Source organism: Dipodomys ordii, unplaced genomic scaffold, assembly GCF_000151885.1.
Source record: "Dipodomys ordii isolate 6190 unplaced genomic scaffold, Dord_2.0 Scaffold142, whole genome shotgun sequence".
NCBI classification, from domain to species: domain Eukaryota; kingdom Metazoa; phylum Chordata; class Mammalia; order Rodentia; family Heteromyidae; genus Dipodomys; species Dipodomys ordii.
In genome coordinates, this window is record NW_012267358.1 from 424,279 (window position 1) to 440,885 (window position 16,607).

The 16,607-nt window shown below is 36.8% G+C and overlaps 1 protein-coding gene across 1 annotated transcript in view; it reads left to right on the forward strand.

Annotated features, from left to right (window-relative positions):
• Ar (androgen receptor) overlaps window positions 1–16,607 on the forward strand; it is a 173,097-nt gene that overhangs the window by 82,971 nt on the left and 73,519 nt on the right. Inside the window, exon 2 of the mRNA XM_013031639.1 lies at window positions 15,434–15,585. Within this exon, the coding sequence (XP_012887093.1) occupies window positions 15,434–15,585 (152 nt within the window). The remainder of the gene's footprint in view (window positions 1–15,433; window positions 15,586–16,607) is intronic.

The window sequence follows — 16,607 nt, forward strand, 5'->3', positions numbered from 1 at the left end:
AAAAGCTGGCACTCAAGAAACAAGGTTACTGAAACCAAGCATTGGTGGCTCATACTTGTAATCCTAGCCATTTGGGAGGCTGAGATGAGGAGAATCATGGTTTGAGGCCATCCCAGGTAGAAAAATTTGTAAGACTCTTCTAAACCCTGTTATCCTAAGCTAAAGGAAATGCCATGATTGGGAGGATCATTTTTCCAGTTCAGCTAGGCAGAAAAGTCTATGAGACTGTCTCCATGGAGAGAAGTTGGACATGGTAACCCCTATCATCCCATCAATGATGTAGCTCAAGCATGCTCACATGGGAAGTAGGACCCTAACCCAAAAATAACTTGCAAATTTGTATGTTTTTTTCCCCCACGATATAACCCCTGTTGTCACTATATTTGATTCTGGTATCCTGCATCTTATATATACATTCTTCTAATTTGGGGAGGGGAAGGGGAATAACAAAATTCTGAAATAAGGTACAGGTTGGCCCATTGTAATAATGAGATACACAAGACACTATGTTGAAAACAAACTTTACAGCTTTGGGGGGGGGGGGAGTTGGGGAGGTGGCGAGGGAAAGGATGGTAGGGGAAAAACAAAGAGTAGGAGGAGGTAATAATGCTCCATAAGAAATGTACTCATTACCTTACTCATGTAACTGTAACCCCTCTGTACAGTATTTTTACAATAATATATATATTAATTTTAAAAACTAACAAAACAGGAGTGGAGGTATGGTTCAAGTGGTGGAGTGCCCAGTCTACAAATGTTTACCTCTGAATTAAAACCCCAGTACTGTGAAATAAAAACAAGAAGAATGTAAAGAAAACAAGGTTGTGGGCACAAAGACATGCAAAGGGTTGGTGTAAGAATTCAAAATGGAAATCTCAGGCTTCCATTTCTCAATCTAGTATACTAAGGTAAATTCTAGAAAAGAAGCAATGAAAAGAAGTAGGTATTGGCTAGGGTTAAGAGGAATTGGGGTCTTTCTGGCTGCAGTTTGTCACCTCATTCATACTGGCATAAAGGAAAGAAGAAGGTGCCATGACAAGTACCTAATGATCATTTTGCAGAATGAAAAGATGTGTTTCATCAAATTAAGCAGTTTAACAATGATGACTTTCACTGCATCACTTTACCTAGCTCAAAAAGATGCCAAGAAAGAGAAATTTTCAGGAGAAATGGGTTAGGTAAAAATAAAGAATGTGCCAGGAGCCAGTGGCTCATGGCTGTAAGCCTTGCTACTCAGGAGGCTGAGATCTGAGGATCATGGTTCAAAGCCAGCCAAGGCAGGAAAGTCCACGAGACTCTTATCTCCATTTAACCACCAGAAAACCAGAAGTGGCACTGTGGCTCAAAATGGTAGAGCACTAGCCTTGCACCCAAGCCCAGAGTTCAAACCCCATGACCAACAAAATAATAGTAATAATAAAGAAAGTGGTTGCAATTGGAATTAGCTATAAGGAAGAACATCTAAGTATTGAGCCCAGTGGATATTGTGAAACCTTTTGCACTTGTAGAAAAAACAAATACTGTTATTTGTCTGATATAATTTAAGAATGCTCCAATTTAGGATTCAAGTTGCTTGGGACGTAAGGTAACTTTTCAAATTCTGTTTTGTGGCTTCAGTGAGGGAAGGACAAGGAAAAAGAAAAGAGATCTGAAAAGGAACATTCCAGGCAGTGTCTATACATGAATCAATGAAGGCCACGTGGTGGATGGGAAGAAGAAATGTGCATAGACTATTTGTGATTACAAACACCATCAGTTCTTTGAAAGTAGACTGCACAAGTAGGGGTGTGATCATATTCTGTCTAGGGAATGCATACTTAGGAATGGCTTCATGAACTAAACAGTGACTACTTGCATTGAGTCCTAAATTATGACCTGTACATGTGGCAAAGGATGGTTGGAGGCAGAGTGAAGAAACTCAAAATGTAGGGAGTCACAGTGGGACTAGACTGGGGACTGCAGCAGATAATATGGGAAAGGTAATGCAGGAGGGAGGTGTAAAACTAGAAATAAACATTTAAAATATTCCTGTTGATGAAGTGGTTGATACATGCATAATGGTAGGTGGGTTGCATTGAGGAAGCATATTACATGAATTCTACAATAGGTCAGATTTTCCACATTGAGTTATGATTGCTGTAACAAAATATAGTCTGACCATTAAAAACATACTACAATTATTATCTAATAGTTAATCTTAAATTCAGAAAAATTAAATCCAATTTTGTGCTTATATATAAAATTTCAGGACTTCAGTGCTCCCTTTTATAAAATGATGAAGATATATATAGCTCATTCACTTGGTGTAAAGATTAATATATAATGTATAATAGAGAAGTTAGGAAACATAAGCAGCCATTACCAGCTGTAATTATTGTGCTACATGTTGTAATATATATTGGGGTGAAATGGAGTCTGCCAAAGGTCCATTTACCACAATCACAATTCGTCTTTTATTAAGGATGACACATTTTTTCCAAGTTTCCAGTTAATATTTGCCTTTGTTTTGGTCCTAGACAAGGCCTCACTGGACATCAGTTTATAGAATCAGCATTGTTGATGAGTAACACAATGGGACTGTTTTCCTGGCTACTGGAGGGCCTCTGGGCCAATGTGAATTATCTAACCTTGGTTTCCTGGTTGTAGATTGAGCTTGGAATCTCATCAGCATTTCATTGCTACCCAAGTTGTGTCTGTTCAGATGTGCTATCTTCCTTCTTTGGGTTTCTAAAGCCCACAGACACTTGTCTGACATTTCTTAAAGCTATATCATCTGTATTTTCTCTGTCTCAAAGTCACAAAAGGACTTTAAAGATAGACTGTTTTCCCAAGTTTGGGTAATGGAGTTTATAGTGGCTGCTCTTTTCTGCCTTACACAGTACTATTAGACATACAAGTCAGCATGAAGATTGTAAAGTTCACTGAAATAAAATTCAAATACCCTAGATTGTAATTTTGAGGGGAAATTAGGATAGTTAGGGGAAATTATCATTTCTTTTGAGTGTGCCAGGCTTTTCCCCATGTATTGTCTACTGTTCTTGTTACAGTATCCCTTTGAGCCTGAAATAATATACTCCTCATTTTCTAGTTGGAAAAAAAAAGAAAGCGGGAAGATTGGGACAATTGGGCCCAACATTACATAATCAGTAGGAGGAGGATTAGAACTCAGGTCTCTCTGTCCCTAGGAGACTTTGCTTTTTTCCTCTTTGGATGATACAGCTTACTAGAAAATGTAAACTTCATTCACCTCACTCTTTTAGCACTTGGTCTGAATATGTATCTTCAGAGCTGACTGAGGATAAGAAACAAGACTATTTGTATGTTTGTTCCTTTGGTATATTCTAAGTGTTAATTTCTTCCAGTAATAGAGTTGGACCAGAATTAATGAGGCTTGTTTTGATGTTTGTTCTATTGTTCAATTCTTTCAGCAACTTTTGAAAGGATTTTGGAATAGAGTTGACTGATAAAAGTTTTTATAGACATTTTTTTCAATTTGCCTGTTTCTGAATCCAAGCTCAGAGAATGTAATAAGAAAAATAGGGCTAGAAATATTATTCTACAACAGAACCCTGGCATAGGAATAATAATACCTGGTTCTAATGTTGGTCCTGCTTCTGAATAATTTTCTCCTGCCTGGTCCTTTTACTCTCTCTGGAGCTGAAATTTTACCCTGGAAAATATAAGGGCAGAATAAGCCATTGAGTTCCAACCCTATGAAACATTAAATCATTTGAGTAACTTCTAAATAAATGGATGCCCAATCACCACAGAAGTTCAATTAAGTCAAAATAGGAAAAATGGAGGGAAAATAGAGTTCCTTGTGACTTCATTATGGAGCCTAAAATGAAATCTACTGGATTAGATGATCTTTTCAAGGGCTTCTCAGTTCTGACATTCAATAGAGGCAATGTTATATACATGGTGAAGATAGGGAGGTATTCAGATCCTGGCTCTGCTACTTACTAGTTGGGCAATCTTGAAACCATCACAAATGTTTCTATATCTTCGAGTCCTTCATTTGGTAAGTAGACATATACTATGTACCCCTATAGTAAGAGTTGTGGAGATTAAGGACTTTTACCAGTGTCTAGAAAATAGTCTTTAGTAAATAGTCTCTTTAGTATCAAAGGATCAAATGCAGGATATGAAGATACTAGTGGTACAGTAAGATTTAACATGTAAATTGAAACTAAGTTATTTTCTTTTAATATCCTGTTTCCTTGACAATGGATTCCGGAAACAGAATGTAGAAACAGCACTTGCCTTAAGATTTGATGACACTACAGGAAACAATCTGGCTAATTCTTCCATAGCTTATTGGCTGTGATGGCTAGCATGCTATTGGAAAATTTTTGGCACATAGGAGATAGCATATGTGGCTTGGGAAATGAAAGGGTTGACAATAATAATGATTTGTCTGTTCAGCTCCATTTCTAAGAATGATACCATGAGTAAAGAACAGATTTGTTGTGTTGATTAGATACTGATTTAAGAAAAGCTCTTGTGATCACCCTACCAACTGTCTTGGTGTGCCTGTTAGTGATAAAATACTTTGAAAAATGGAAACCACCAGTAAGACTATAACTGCCTGATGCATAGAAAGAAATCATTTTTCTAAATTATGTTTGTATGTTGTACAAAGCAGTTACTGTGTACCAAGTTTGAGGATTTACTATGATATAAACATCACCATCTGATATCTAAATTCTAGATTAAATATTTGACAAGCATTAAAATGTCTAGCTTTATAAAAAAAAAAATAGGGTTCCAGGGCTGGAAAGGTGGCTCAGTGGTAGGGTGATTGCCTTGCATGCATGAGGCCCTAGGTTCGATTCCTCAGCTCCACATAAGCAGAAAAAGCTGGAAGTGACACTGTGGCTCAAGTGGTAGTGTGCTAGCCTTGAGCACCAAAACCCAGAGTTCAGGCCCCACAACCGATCAAAAAAAAAAAAAGGGTTCCATACATGGGGAAAATTCTTCACTAATACTTGCAGGCAAAACAAATTTCCTCTTTCAACAGTAATCACCAATTTGGCCCCCTTTTCAGCATTTCTGTTGCCATACTTCCCATTAATTAATTTTGTGCTTGACTTATCCCTAGAAGAGCTTAAGGAAGTTCGCTGAGAGCAGAGACAATGTCTTCCTCATCTTTACATACCTATCATTTACTTATTTGTCTCTTTATAAAGAAAGAATTTTTGAATGAAAGAATTACTGGATGAATAAATGAATGAAGTCTGTGTTTTTTTCTTCTTTCCTGAAAAGGGTTACTGAATATATTGGGGGGTTGCTGTGTTTTCTATCACATAAACTACAATATGACTTGAGAGATTACAAGAGTGACAAAGACTTTCTTACATCCACCATTTCATAAAAGCAATAAAAATGCTAGCAAAGGTATTTTTTAACTCAATGATTTAAGAACTCTGGAAAGGAAATAAAGACTTACAAAAATATAAGAAGCATTTCTTTGAGAAAAACTACTTTAAGTTCTGTGTTCATAATGGAAATAATTAGAAATCAGTAACAGAAGGAGTTTTACATATTAGGGAAATTTATAGCTGCAAAATGCCAATATTAACAACAAAGACAGAAGATCTCAAATAAGTAACTAATTATCCACCATGGGAAGCTAGAAAAAAATGGCAAATTAAAACAAAGAAAGCAGGAAGAAAAAGATTAATAAAGATCAAAATTAAAATAATTAAAAGAATAAAGAATAAAATCAGTGAAATAAGAAATTGTTTCCTTGCAAAGATCAACCAACTTAACAAACCTCTAGTCAGGCTGAATTAGAAAAGAAGAGAAAGGATTTAGATTACTGAAGTGAACAATGCAAGTGGAAAATTCAATTCTTACCACAGAAAAAAGTTTCTGAAAGACTAAAAGGTAATACTATGATTGACTCTATGCCAAAGAATTAGGTAACCTGGAAGAAGTGGAAAAATAAAGATTCAAACTAAACTGACTCGTGAATAAAGAGAAAATCTGAATTGTCTCATGACAGTAATGAAAGTGGATTAGTAAGCTTCCAACAAAAGTCCAGATCCAAACACCTCCACTGGTAAACTATATAAAATGTTTAACAAAAGATTTACTAGCAATCCTTCAGAAATTATGCCCCCAAATAGAAGGGGCAAGAACACTTTCTAACTAATTCTAGGAGCTCAATATTATTCTGACACCAAAACCTAAGGTATCTCTCATAAAAAGAAAAATACAGGCCAATATAACTTTTGCACTTAGGTATTTTTTAAGCTCAACAAAATTCAAAGTATAAACAGTAGCCAAGAAGTATTTATCACAGTGCTTTAAGGGTGGTCCAAGTGGGATTTACTCAGGAATCAAAGTTCAACATCTAAAAGTTTGTTAATTGATACACTATGTTAAGAGTAAGGAATCAGATAAAGGAAAAATATATGATAAAAATCCAACACCAATTTACGATTAAACATTCGGAAAGCTAGGCTCAGGAGAGAATTTCCCTAACCTGATGGACATCTATAAAAAGAGCTAACATCATACTTAGCAATGAATGGCTGAGATCTTTCCTTGCAATATCAGGAATACACAGGTGACTTTCCTCAGCATTTATGCTCACCATTGTATTGGGGCTTCTAGGAAGGGAACGAGACAAGTAAAAGAAATGAAAGTCATCCATACTGAAAGGAAATTTTTTAAAAAGGATCTTTATAGATGATATGCTCATACTTCAGCTAATTTTAAAGAATCTACAACAAACCATTAGAAGGAATAAAAATGAGTTTAGCAAGGTTGCAGAATACAAAACCAACATGCAGAATTCAGTTGTTTTGTATACACTGGCAGTGTGTAATCTGAAAACAGAATTAAGAAAGTACTACATATCACCAAAATGCCAGAACACTTCAAATACATTAAACTAAAGAAGTGCAAAGCTAATTCACTGAAAGCTCTTAGAAACATTATAGAAAGATTTCCAATCCAGATAAGTAAAATTATCACCCCGTTTTCATATGTTAGGCGACTTAATACTGTTAATTAAGATGGCAATACTTCCCAAAAACTAAAGGAAATGTCAGTGAAAACATTGGCTCAAGAGAGTAGGGAAAGTATGGGTAGAAGGGAGGGTGGACCCAAACAAAGCACAACAGAATGAAACTAATTTGTAAAACTGTGTTAATAATGATAGTTGTAGAACTCCTAGCTGACTTCTTAACAGAAATGAAAAACTTGACCCTGAAATTTCTATTGAGATACAAAGAACCTAGAAGAGGCAAAACAATCTTCAGAGAGAACAAAGTTAGTGGATTCAAATTTTCTAACTGCAGACCTTAGTAAAAAGCTACAGTAATCAAGAATGTGTGGTGTTGGCACAAAAGGGGAACATAGATAAAATGGAATACAATAGAGAATCCCAAAATAAACTCATTTATGGTCAATTGATTTTCAGCAATATTGTCCAAATCATTCAACAAAGAAAGTAGCATTTCAACAAATTATGCTGGAACAATTGAATAGCCAAGTGCAAATAAATGAATTTAGACCACTTTTCACCTACACAAAAATAATTTTAAATGATAGATCAAAGTATTAAGGCTAAGACAATGAATCTTGGTTAAACACCTATAGAAAACTAAATCTAGATCTCCATATATCACCCTGCACCAACTCCAAATGGATCAAAGACCTTGGAGTCAAAGCAAACACTCTGAACACATTACAGGGAGGAATAGGAGAAACTCAAGGGCTCCTTGGGCACAGGCCGAAATTTTCTTAATAAAGACCCAGAAACACAACATATTAAAGAAAGATTGAACAAATGGGATTGCATGAAATTGCAAAGCTTCTGCATGGCAAGCAAGATCAATAGAAAGCCCACAGACTGGGAGAAGATCATCTTTAGCCATATAACAGACAAGGGTCTCATATCTAAAATATGCTTAGAACTCAAAAATTAAATCCCCTACAACAAATCCTGAAAGAAACATCTGCCCAATTAATAAGTGGGCTAAAGACTTAAAAAGAGACTTCTCTGAAGAGGAAATAAGAATGGCCAATAGACACATGAAAAAATGCTCAACCTCCCTAGCCACAAATGAAATGCAAATCCAAACAACATTGAGATTCTACCTCATCCCAGTTAGAATGTCTATAATCAAGAAATCGAATAACAACATATTCTGGAAGAGATATGGCCAAAAGGGGAACCTACTGCATTGTTGGTGGGAATATAAATTTGTTCAACCACTTTGGAAGGCAATATAGAGGTTCCTCAAAAGACTCCACATAGAACTCCCCTATGACCCAGCAATCCCATTTTTAGGCATTTACCCAAAGATCACAAAAAAAGGCCATACTAAAGCTACCAGCACAACTATGTTTATTGCAGCATTATTCACCATAGCTAAGAAATGGAACCAACTCAGATGCTCCTCAATAAATAAATGGATCAAGAAAATTATATACATATATATAATATATATATATGAATTTTATGCCTCCATCAGAAAGAATGACATTGCTCCATTTGTTAGGAAATGGAAAAACTTGGAAAAAATTATATTAAGTAATCCAGAATAAAAAAACATAGGTTCCTTGTTGTCAGTGTATTTGATTCCAGTGTCCTGCATCTTGTATATATATTTTTCTAATTTTGGGAGGGGAAGGGAAATAAAATGCTGAAATAAGGATACAGGATGACCCATAGTAACAATGAGATGTACAAGACCGTATGTAGAAAATGAACTTTTTTTGTCTTTTTTACTGTAGTTGTTCTGATAGCTGTGAAATGATCCTTTTATTACACTACATTAATTGTACAAAAGAGTGATCTTCCAAACACATATAAATGTACTTAGATCAAAATCATCCCTTTTGTTTTTTAAAATATTCACCCCTTTTAGTAATTTTTTTAACTAGGTTCCCATTTCTAAAATAACTTTAACTAGTTTTACTATTCTATTTTCACCTCATCTTTTTCTCCTTTTTTCTTCCCTCCCCCCATAGTCTCCATTCTTGTTTAGTTCTAAATTCCACAGATGAGAGATGTGGGGGTGGAGGTGGGGGTGGGTGGGAGACGGGAGGGAGGAATTGGGGGGGAGTTGGGGAGGAAAGGGATAGTAGGGGAAATATAAAGGAGGTTGTAACAATGCTCGATAGGAAATGGACTCATTACCTTGCTCATGTAACTGTAACCTCTCTGTACAGTATCTTTACAATAATAAATATATTAAGAAAAAAAGAAGAATACATAAGAGTTCATCTTCATGACCTTGGATTAAACAACCATTTCCTTAACACTGAAAGCACAGTAAGTTTTTAAAAGATCATTAGGATTTCATGAAACTTTATGATGCCAGCAAAAAAGTGAAAATTCAATGCATGGCATAAAAGGAAATATGAATATATAGAGTAGATAACATTTTGTTTAGTAAGAGGAGACAAATAATTTTAAAATGGGCAAAAGATTTGAATAGACTTTCAACATAAACAATACAAATGAAAAAAGTTATTCAGCATGTTCAGTCATTAGGGAAATACAGATCAAGACTAAATTGAATAGTATTATTTAGTCATGAAAAAAGAATAAAACGATGCAATATTCAGAGAAATAAATGGAACTAGAGATCATCACGTGAAGCTGAAGTAATCCAGATTCAGAAATGCAAATGCTGAAAGTTCTCTTTCATCTGTGGAATTTAGAACTAAACAAGAATGGAGACTATGGGGGGAAGGAAGAAAAAAGGAGGAGATAAGGTGAAAATAGAATAATAAAACTACTTAAAATTATTTTAGAATTGGGAAGCTAGTTAAAAAGATTACTAAGAGGGGTGAAAATTTTTTAAAAAGTAAAAGGGATGATTTTGATCTAAGTACATTATATATGTATTTGGAAGATCACTCTTTTGTATAATTAATGTAGTGTAATAAAAGGACCATTTCACAGCTATCAGAACAACGATAGTAAGAAAGACAGAAAAAAAAATAACAAGTATTAGCTTTGATGTGGAGAAATTGGAGCCCTTATACATTCCTGGTAAAAAATATAAAGTGGTACAACCACTTTCAAAATCAGCTTGGAAGTTTCTTAAAATGTCTTAAAGTCTACTATTTGATCTAACATTCCAAGGTACATTCCCAACAGAAATGAAAGCATGTTCACACAGACTTGTTCCCAAATATTTGTGGCAGCATTATTCGCGAATCAAAGAAATATACACTAACTGATGAATTAAAAAATGAAAATCTAGTGCATCCATGCTATAGAATATAATCTGACAATAACCAGAAATTAAGTGATGATATGATAGGTGCTATTGTGCTATTGTGTGGATGAACCGTGGACACATTGTACTAGATGAAAAAGCCAGTCACAAAAGATCACATATCCAATAATTTCATTCCCATTCAATGTCTCTAAAAGGAAAAATCTTTAGGGGCAGAAGAAAATTAGTGTTATTAGAGTCTAGTAGGAGAAGGAAATGGAGAATGACCACTAATACATGCAAGGGTCCTTTCTGGTGTGATAAAAATGAATCTGTTTATCCTTCATGTATTTACCTTTCTTTGCAATTTTTTGTGCTAGTCTGGGGCTTGAACTTAGAGCCCGGGCACTGTCATTGAGCTCTTTTTCCCTCTTTCTTTCTTTGTTTCTTTCTTTCTTTGTTTCTTTCTTTCTTTGTTTGTTTCTTTCTTTCTTTCTTTCTTTTTTGTCGGTCATGGGGCTTGAATTCAGGGCCTGGGAGCTGTCCATGAACTTTTGGGCTCAAGGCTAGTGTTGTACCACTTTGAGACGCAGCACCACATCCGGTTTTCTGGTGGTTAATTGGAGATTAGAGTCTCAAGGACTTTCCTGCCCTGGCTGGCTTTGAACCATGATCTTCAAATCTCAGCCTCCTGAGTAGCTAGGATTATAGGCTTGAGCCACCAGCGTCCTGCAGGAGTCACACTTTTTAAAGTAGCTCTGGGTCTTTCTTGGGAGAAATAGTGGGGAAAGAAAAGAAGAGAGCAAAAACGGACAGAGATTTGGAGAAGTCAGCATAGTACTAAAGTTTTCTGAGCTCAGCTTGATTATGGTGAAACTTGCAGAAAGCTTCTAACAATCCACTTTTACTTTATTCATTGTATAACTTTTGCAAAATAGTAAATAGTATTCTGGTTTGAAAACCTTCAGTTCTATGTGGCACATCCTTTGCTTCATACCCATAAAACCACATGCCCTGTGTCTGGACACTAAGTGAAAATGTACCCAGAGGAAATGAAATGGAACACAGTGACACAGGCAAATTCCTAACATGTTAAAATGCTGCTGTTGTGCCGGGCGCTGGTGGCTCACGCCTGTAATCCTAGCTACTCAGGAGGCTGAGATCTGAGGATTGCGGTTCAAAGCCAGCCCTGGCAGGAGAGACCGTGAGACTCCTATCTCCAATAAACCACCAGAAAACCGGAAGTGGCGCTGTAGTTCAAGTGGTAGATTGCTCGCCTTGAGCTGAAGAGCTGAGGGACAGTGCCCAAGCCCAGAGTTCAAGCCCCACGGCCGACAAAAAAAAAAAAAAAAATGCTGCTGTTGTGTGTTAGGCAAATATTCAAAAAACATTTGAGGGTTTTCCTTTAATTTTTCTTTCAGTATACTAAAGACTATATGTAACTTATAAGTACTTGACACAGCCTAGCAATACAAATGCATACTCAGGAGCTCTAAGAAAAAACCAACAACATTAACCAGACCTGCATCAAAACTTCTAGAAGGAAAGCTATGCGAAGGCTTGAATTTTTTTTTGTGGGGGGGATCCGGTCGTGGGACCTGAACTCTGGGCCTGGGAGCTGTCCCTCAGCTCTTCAGCTCAAGGCTAACGCTCTACCACTTGAGCCACAGTGCCACTTCCAGCTTTTTTCTTTTTGCTTATGTGGTGCTAAGGAATTGAACCCAGGGCCTCAGGCATGCAAGGCAAGTACTCTACCACTGAGCCACCTTCCGAGCCCCCAAGGCTTGAAATTTTTATGTTTTGTTCCGTACTATACTTATTCAGGATCTAGAAGGGTGCCTGCTATGTATAAAGGGCCTAGTGATTTAAAAAAAGAATGTATAGCCAGTGACCACATCTGTAATACTAGCTACTCATGAGTCTGAGATCTGGGATCATGGATTGAAGGCAGAGCAGGCAGAAAAGTCCATGAGACCCATGATCTCCAATTAAACAGCAAAATACTAGGAGTGGAGGTATGACTTAATTGGTAGAGAGCCAGCCTAGAGTGAATAAGCTAAAGAAGAGTGAGAAGCCTTGAGTTCAAGCCCCAGTACCAGCATACAAAAACGTATAAATACACATGAATCTTGCTTTAGTTCAGGGCTTTCAGCTGCCACTCAAGAGTTCACCAGTCTATTCTGTTTGGAGTTTATTATTCTCTTGCATTGCTAATTAAAAAAATAAGTTCCTAATAACATATTGCCTGCTTTCACTTATTTTTGAACTTTTTTCATAGAATTATAAGTATGTTAGATGTAATACAAAACATTACCATGAATGATCCATAGGTTTTCTCACTTATTTGTCATTGCTGAATTATATTTTATTGAATGAATATTCCATAATTTATATTTCCTATTCTCATCAGTGGACATTTACCATTTCTGCTTTTATGAACAACTGCTATTAACATTTCTACATATGGTACACATATATATATGAGTTAGTTTCCCTAGGTTGGAATTTTCATTTCTAATTCAAATGGTTAATCCATGACTCAAAAACCTCAGAATGCCTTTTGCCCACACTAAGTCAGGGTTAATGAGAGTGCTGCTCAAAATATTGAACAGAGGCTGAATGGAGAAATGGAAAAAGGAAAACAGGAGGTAGGGGAGAGGAGAGGGAAGAGGAAGAAGGAAAAAGAGGGACATGAAAGCTTATCCAATGAGACCCGGAATTTCCTCAGACTACTAGTCAGAATTAATTGTAATCTGGGCACCTGTAGCTCACACCTCACACTTGCAATCCTAGTTAGTCAGGAGGCTAAGATCTGAGGATCAAGGTTCAAAGCCAGACTGCACAAGAAAGTCTATGCATCTCTTATCAACAATTAACTGCCCCCAATCTGGAAGTGGAATTATGTTAGAAGTGTTAGAAGACAAGCCTTGAGTGAAAAAGCTATGGGACAGTCTCTAAGTAAAACAAAACTTTTAATTAGTAAAAGTCAGTTTGATTAGGGTATATTTGTATAGGGTATATGGGTCACATATTTGATTATAATATTTACAATAATTTTGCTGCACAAAAATTTTCATAGAGGTCATAATTTATATTTCTTTAACAGTTAAATATATATTTACCATGAAATGTATCCTTATAAAACAAAATTTTACTGCACGATACTATTTTGTATAGGCATAATGTGCAGAGCAGGTTTCTAGAACCCATTCATCTTGCTTAACTGAAACTTTATATCCAATTAAACATCAACTAGCCAATCCTATTTTTTCAAAGCCCTTTATCAAAGGACTTCTTATTTACTGCAAGCATCCATTTTGTATATCTGCTATTTATTATGTAACTATGTGATAATTATCATCATTATCATCATTATCTTTTTCAAACATATCTTTTATGCCTTTTGAAAAATTGCCCTGTCTTTGAGGTGCTTCCTCATCATGCAGCAATCTGCACATTATTTGCTGTGTCATTTTACAATTTTGGCCTTCCTGTCTTACATCTGAATTAGATGATGACTTGCTGAGAGGAAAGAACATATCTTGATCATTACTACATCCTGTAGAATCTAGGACTAGATGGCAGGAATTCAGTTCAATGAAACTACCTAATCTCAACCTTCAATCTCATAACAAAATTTCTCTGTGGTCAAGAAACGAAGAACCTGCATTTTGGAGTTAGACATACTCAGGATGCAATCCTGGCATTGCAGTTTACCAAGGTGTGTAGTCGTAGACAAGTTTACTTAAATTACTCTCAGCATCAATTTTCTATTCTGCAATAAATATTGGCCACAGGCAGGATTGCTGTGAAAATTGAATGATATCTAGATTGCCTAAATACCTGTCCTTCAGATTTTATGTGTACTATTTGCGTTCTTTTTAAAAAGCCAAAAAAGATGGAACAAAACTTGTGAATTTTTGGCTGCTACTGCTTCAGGACTGAGGATGGGACACAAATTGCAAGGAAATGGCTGAAGAGTGAGACTCTACACATTTGGCTGAATTGTATAGTTCCTTTCCTGTGAAATGTATGGCCCTAATAGCCTTGACCAACTCTTGCTGACTTTTTAGTTAGGGAAAGAAGGGGAAAGGCCTATCAGAGGGGGCAGTGAGACAAGCCACCATAGCCTGCCTCCAAGTTTACCTATCATCAGAACATTCTGAGTGCTTTCTCTTGAACTTGGGAGTGATAACTTGGCTTTTGGAGATAAAATACTTGTAAAGCCTTGTCTAAGCTTTCTTTGCTCTTGAACTTTAAGAGCAGTTTTCTTTGATGCATTTTTGTATTCTGGGAACTGTGCTTAGCATGATAAATCAAAGAGCCATAGAAAGTAAAGGTGAGTAGTAGAAACTTCTATAGGTACAGAAACTGTTTGACTTGGAGTCAGCCCATTCTGGGCTTATTTTCGCTCAGTCTAGTTTATTTATTCAATGGATATGCTAATGAGAAAATATTCTTGTCTCATTGAGTTATTTTGGGGTGCTAATATCACCCAACACAGCAAATAGGCTCTCATCTGGTCTTATTCATTTCCCTTGATAAAGAAGTAATCATAAGTGCAGAGTTTGCATTCCTTTGAGTGTGTGAGCAATTTTCATCTGTATGACTTTTGTTTATGTTATAAGTTGACCTTTGGTTAGAAAGAGCCATGTTACATTTGTTCCAAATTGAGTTAATTGCTTTGAGATATTAAGAATTACCATTCCATGAAGGTTTTCAAATTGGCATTCTGGCTTTTCTCCTTTTCATCCACTTAGAGAATTTATTCACCTATCTCCTGAGAAAATACATAGTTATATTAGATACTTTCTGAAGTACCATTCATGGCCTAGGAAACTATGAGCCCAAGTGTTTGGATAACAGCCCCCAAAATGTCCCACATAACTGTGGTAAGGTGATGGAGGTGGTCCCACATCATTTTATTATTCTGAAAAAATGTTATCTTACTGCCATGTTAATTTAGATACCTTAACCCTATTCTTTATTTCATATTGACAGAACCCAGGCCATTGGCTAATTGTACATAACTTCTGTAATCACTGGATAGGATCCAAAAATCTTTCTGTTCACACCATAAGAAGAAGTCCCAGGAAATAGTTTTATGTGGACTCACTTAAGCAATGAATTATAATGGATGCATATTTATTCCCAAAGTCCAGAAAATTCAGCTTGCCTATTTCTGCTATACACTGACATATGTTACTTGTTGTTGTTGTTGTTTGTGTGTGTGTGTGTCTTTCTAGTTTGGAGAGTGCCCGGGACCATGTTTTGCCCATCGATTACTACTTTCCACCTCAGAAGACCTGCCTGATCTGTGGAGATGAAGCTTCTGGCTGTCACTATGGAGCTCTCACTTGTGGCAGCTGCAAAGTCTTTTTTAAAAGAGCTGCTGAAGGTAAACAACGTCTATGTTCACTTCTCTATCACTTTCTCTTTCACCTCTCAGAGAAAGATGTCATTTCAGGGCCAAATGTTCATCCCAAGGTCAGCGACATTGGCAGTGCCTTCTAAATGACCTAACAAACATAAGGAAGCAAATTTTCATACATGTCAGTTTCCTGCCTTTGACTTGCCTTGGTTATACAGGCAATGTAGGCAATGAAGATGGTCCCAGCTGGTGTTTGGTGTTTGGTGGATTCTAAGAAGAAAAGAAGAATTAATGATTTGAAAAATTTAATTTCCTACCTTTTTGTTTTCCGCTGTGCTGTCCAGTGAGGGAAAAATATTGTGCCTATTAGAGAGGTTAGAAATGGAGAAACCCCAACTGAGTCCCCAGGCTGTTCTCTTTGGTGAATACAAGACTGTTCCTTAGCAAAGGTTTCCTGGCCTCAGCCCCAGAAAGGAAGTGTTCTCACTGTTCAGCAAATCATCAGTCTCTGCACCTGCTCCCTCCTGATACTGCTGCTGCCTTGGGACCTCTCTTTGCATTAATAGCTCCTAGGCAGGTTAAGAGTCTTGGAGGAGCAGCACATTTATTCTCCTCTCCAGAAAGCTACCCTCAGGGGCTCCCCATTGGTCCTTAGTCCTAAGCAAAGTAGTATTTGCTACCTGCCTAAGTGGGCTGAAGCCTCAGCCCTTTAGTCATATTTATCATAGACTAACCCATAGGTGCTCAGCCTCAGAGATGTACAACCTATATCCTCTAGCAGGATCTCAGCATTTCCAGACCTCATATATTCTAGTGATTCCTTCCTTCTGAACTGAATCACCCTAGACTTAAGCCTCCTATTCATCTACTTCCCTTCCCTTCCTATACTATTGTTTCCTTTTCAAAGGGACACTGGTGAGCAGAACCTAGATAAGAAGCTGTGGGGATGCTGTGGGAATAGACTGAGTTGTTTAACTTCCCACCCCCACAAAGGATGCACTTGCTGTCATGTATGGGCCTTTATCCAATCATGTTTCAACTAGGAAGAG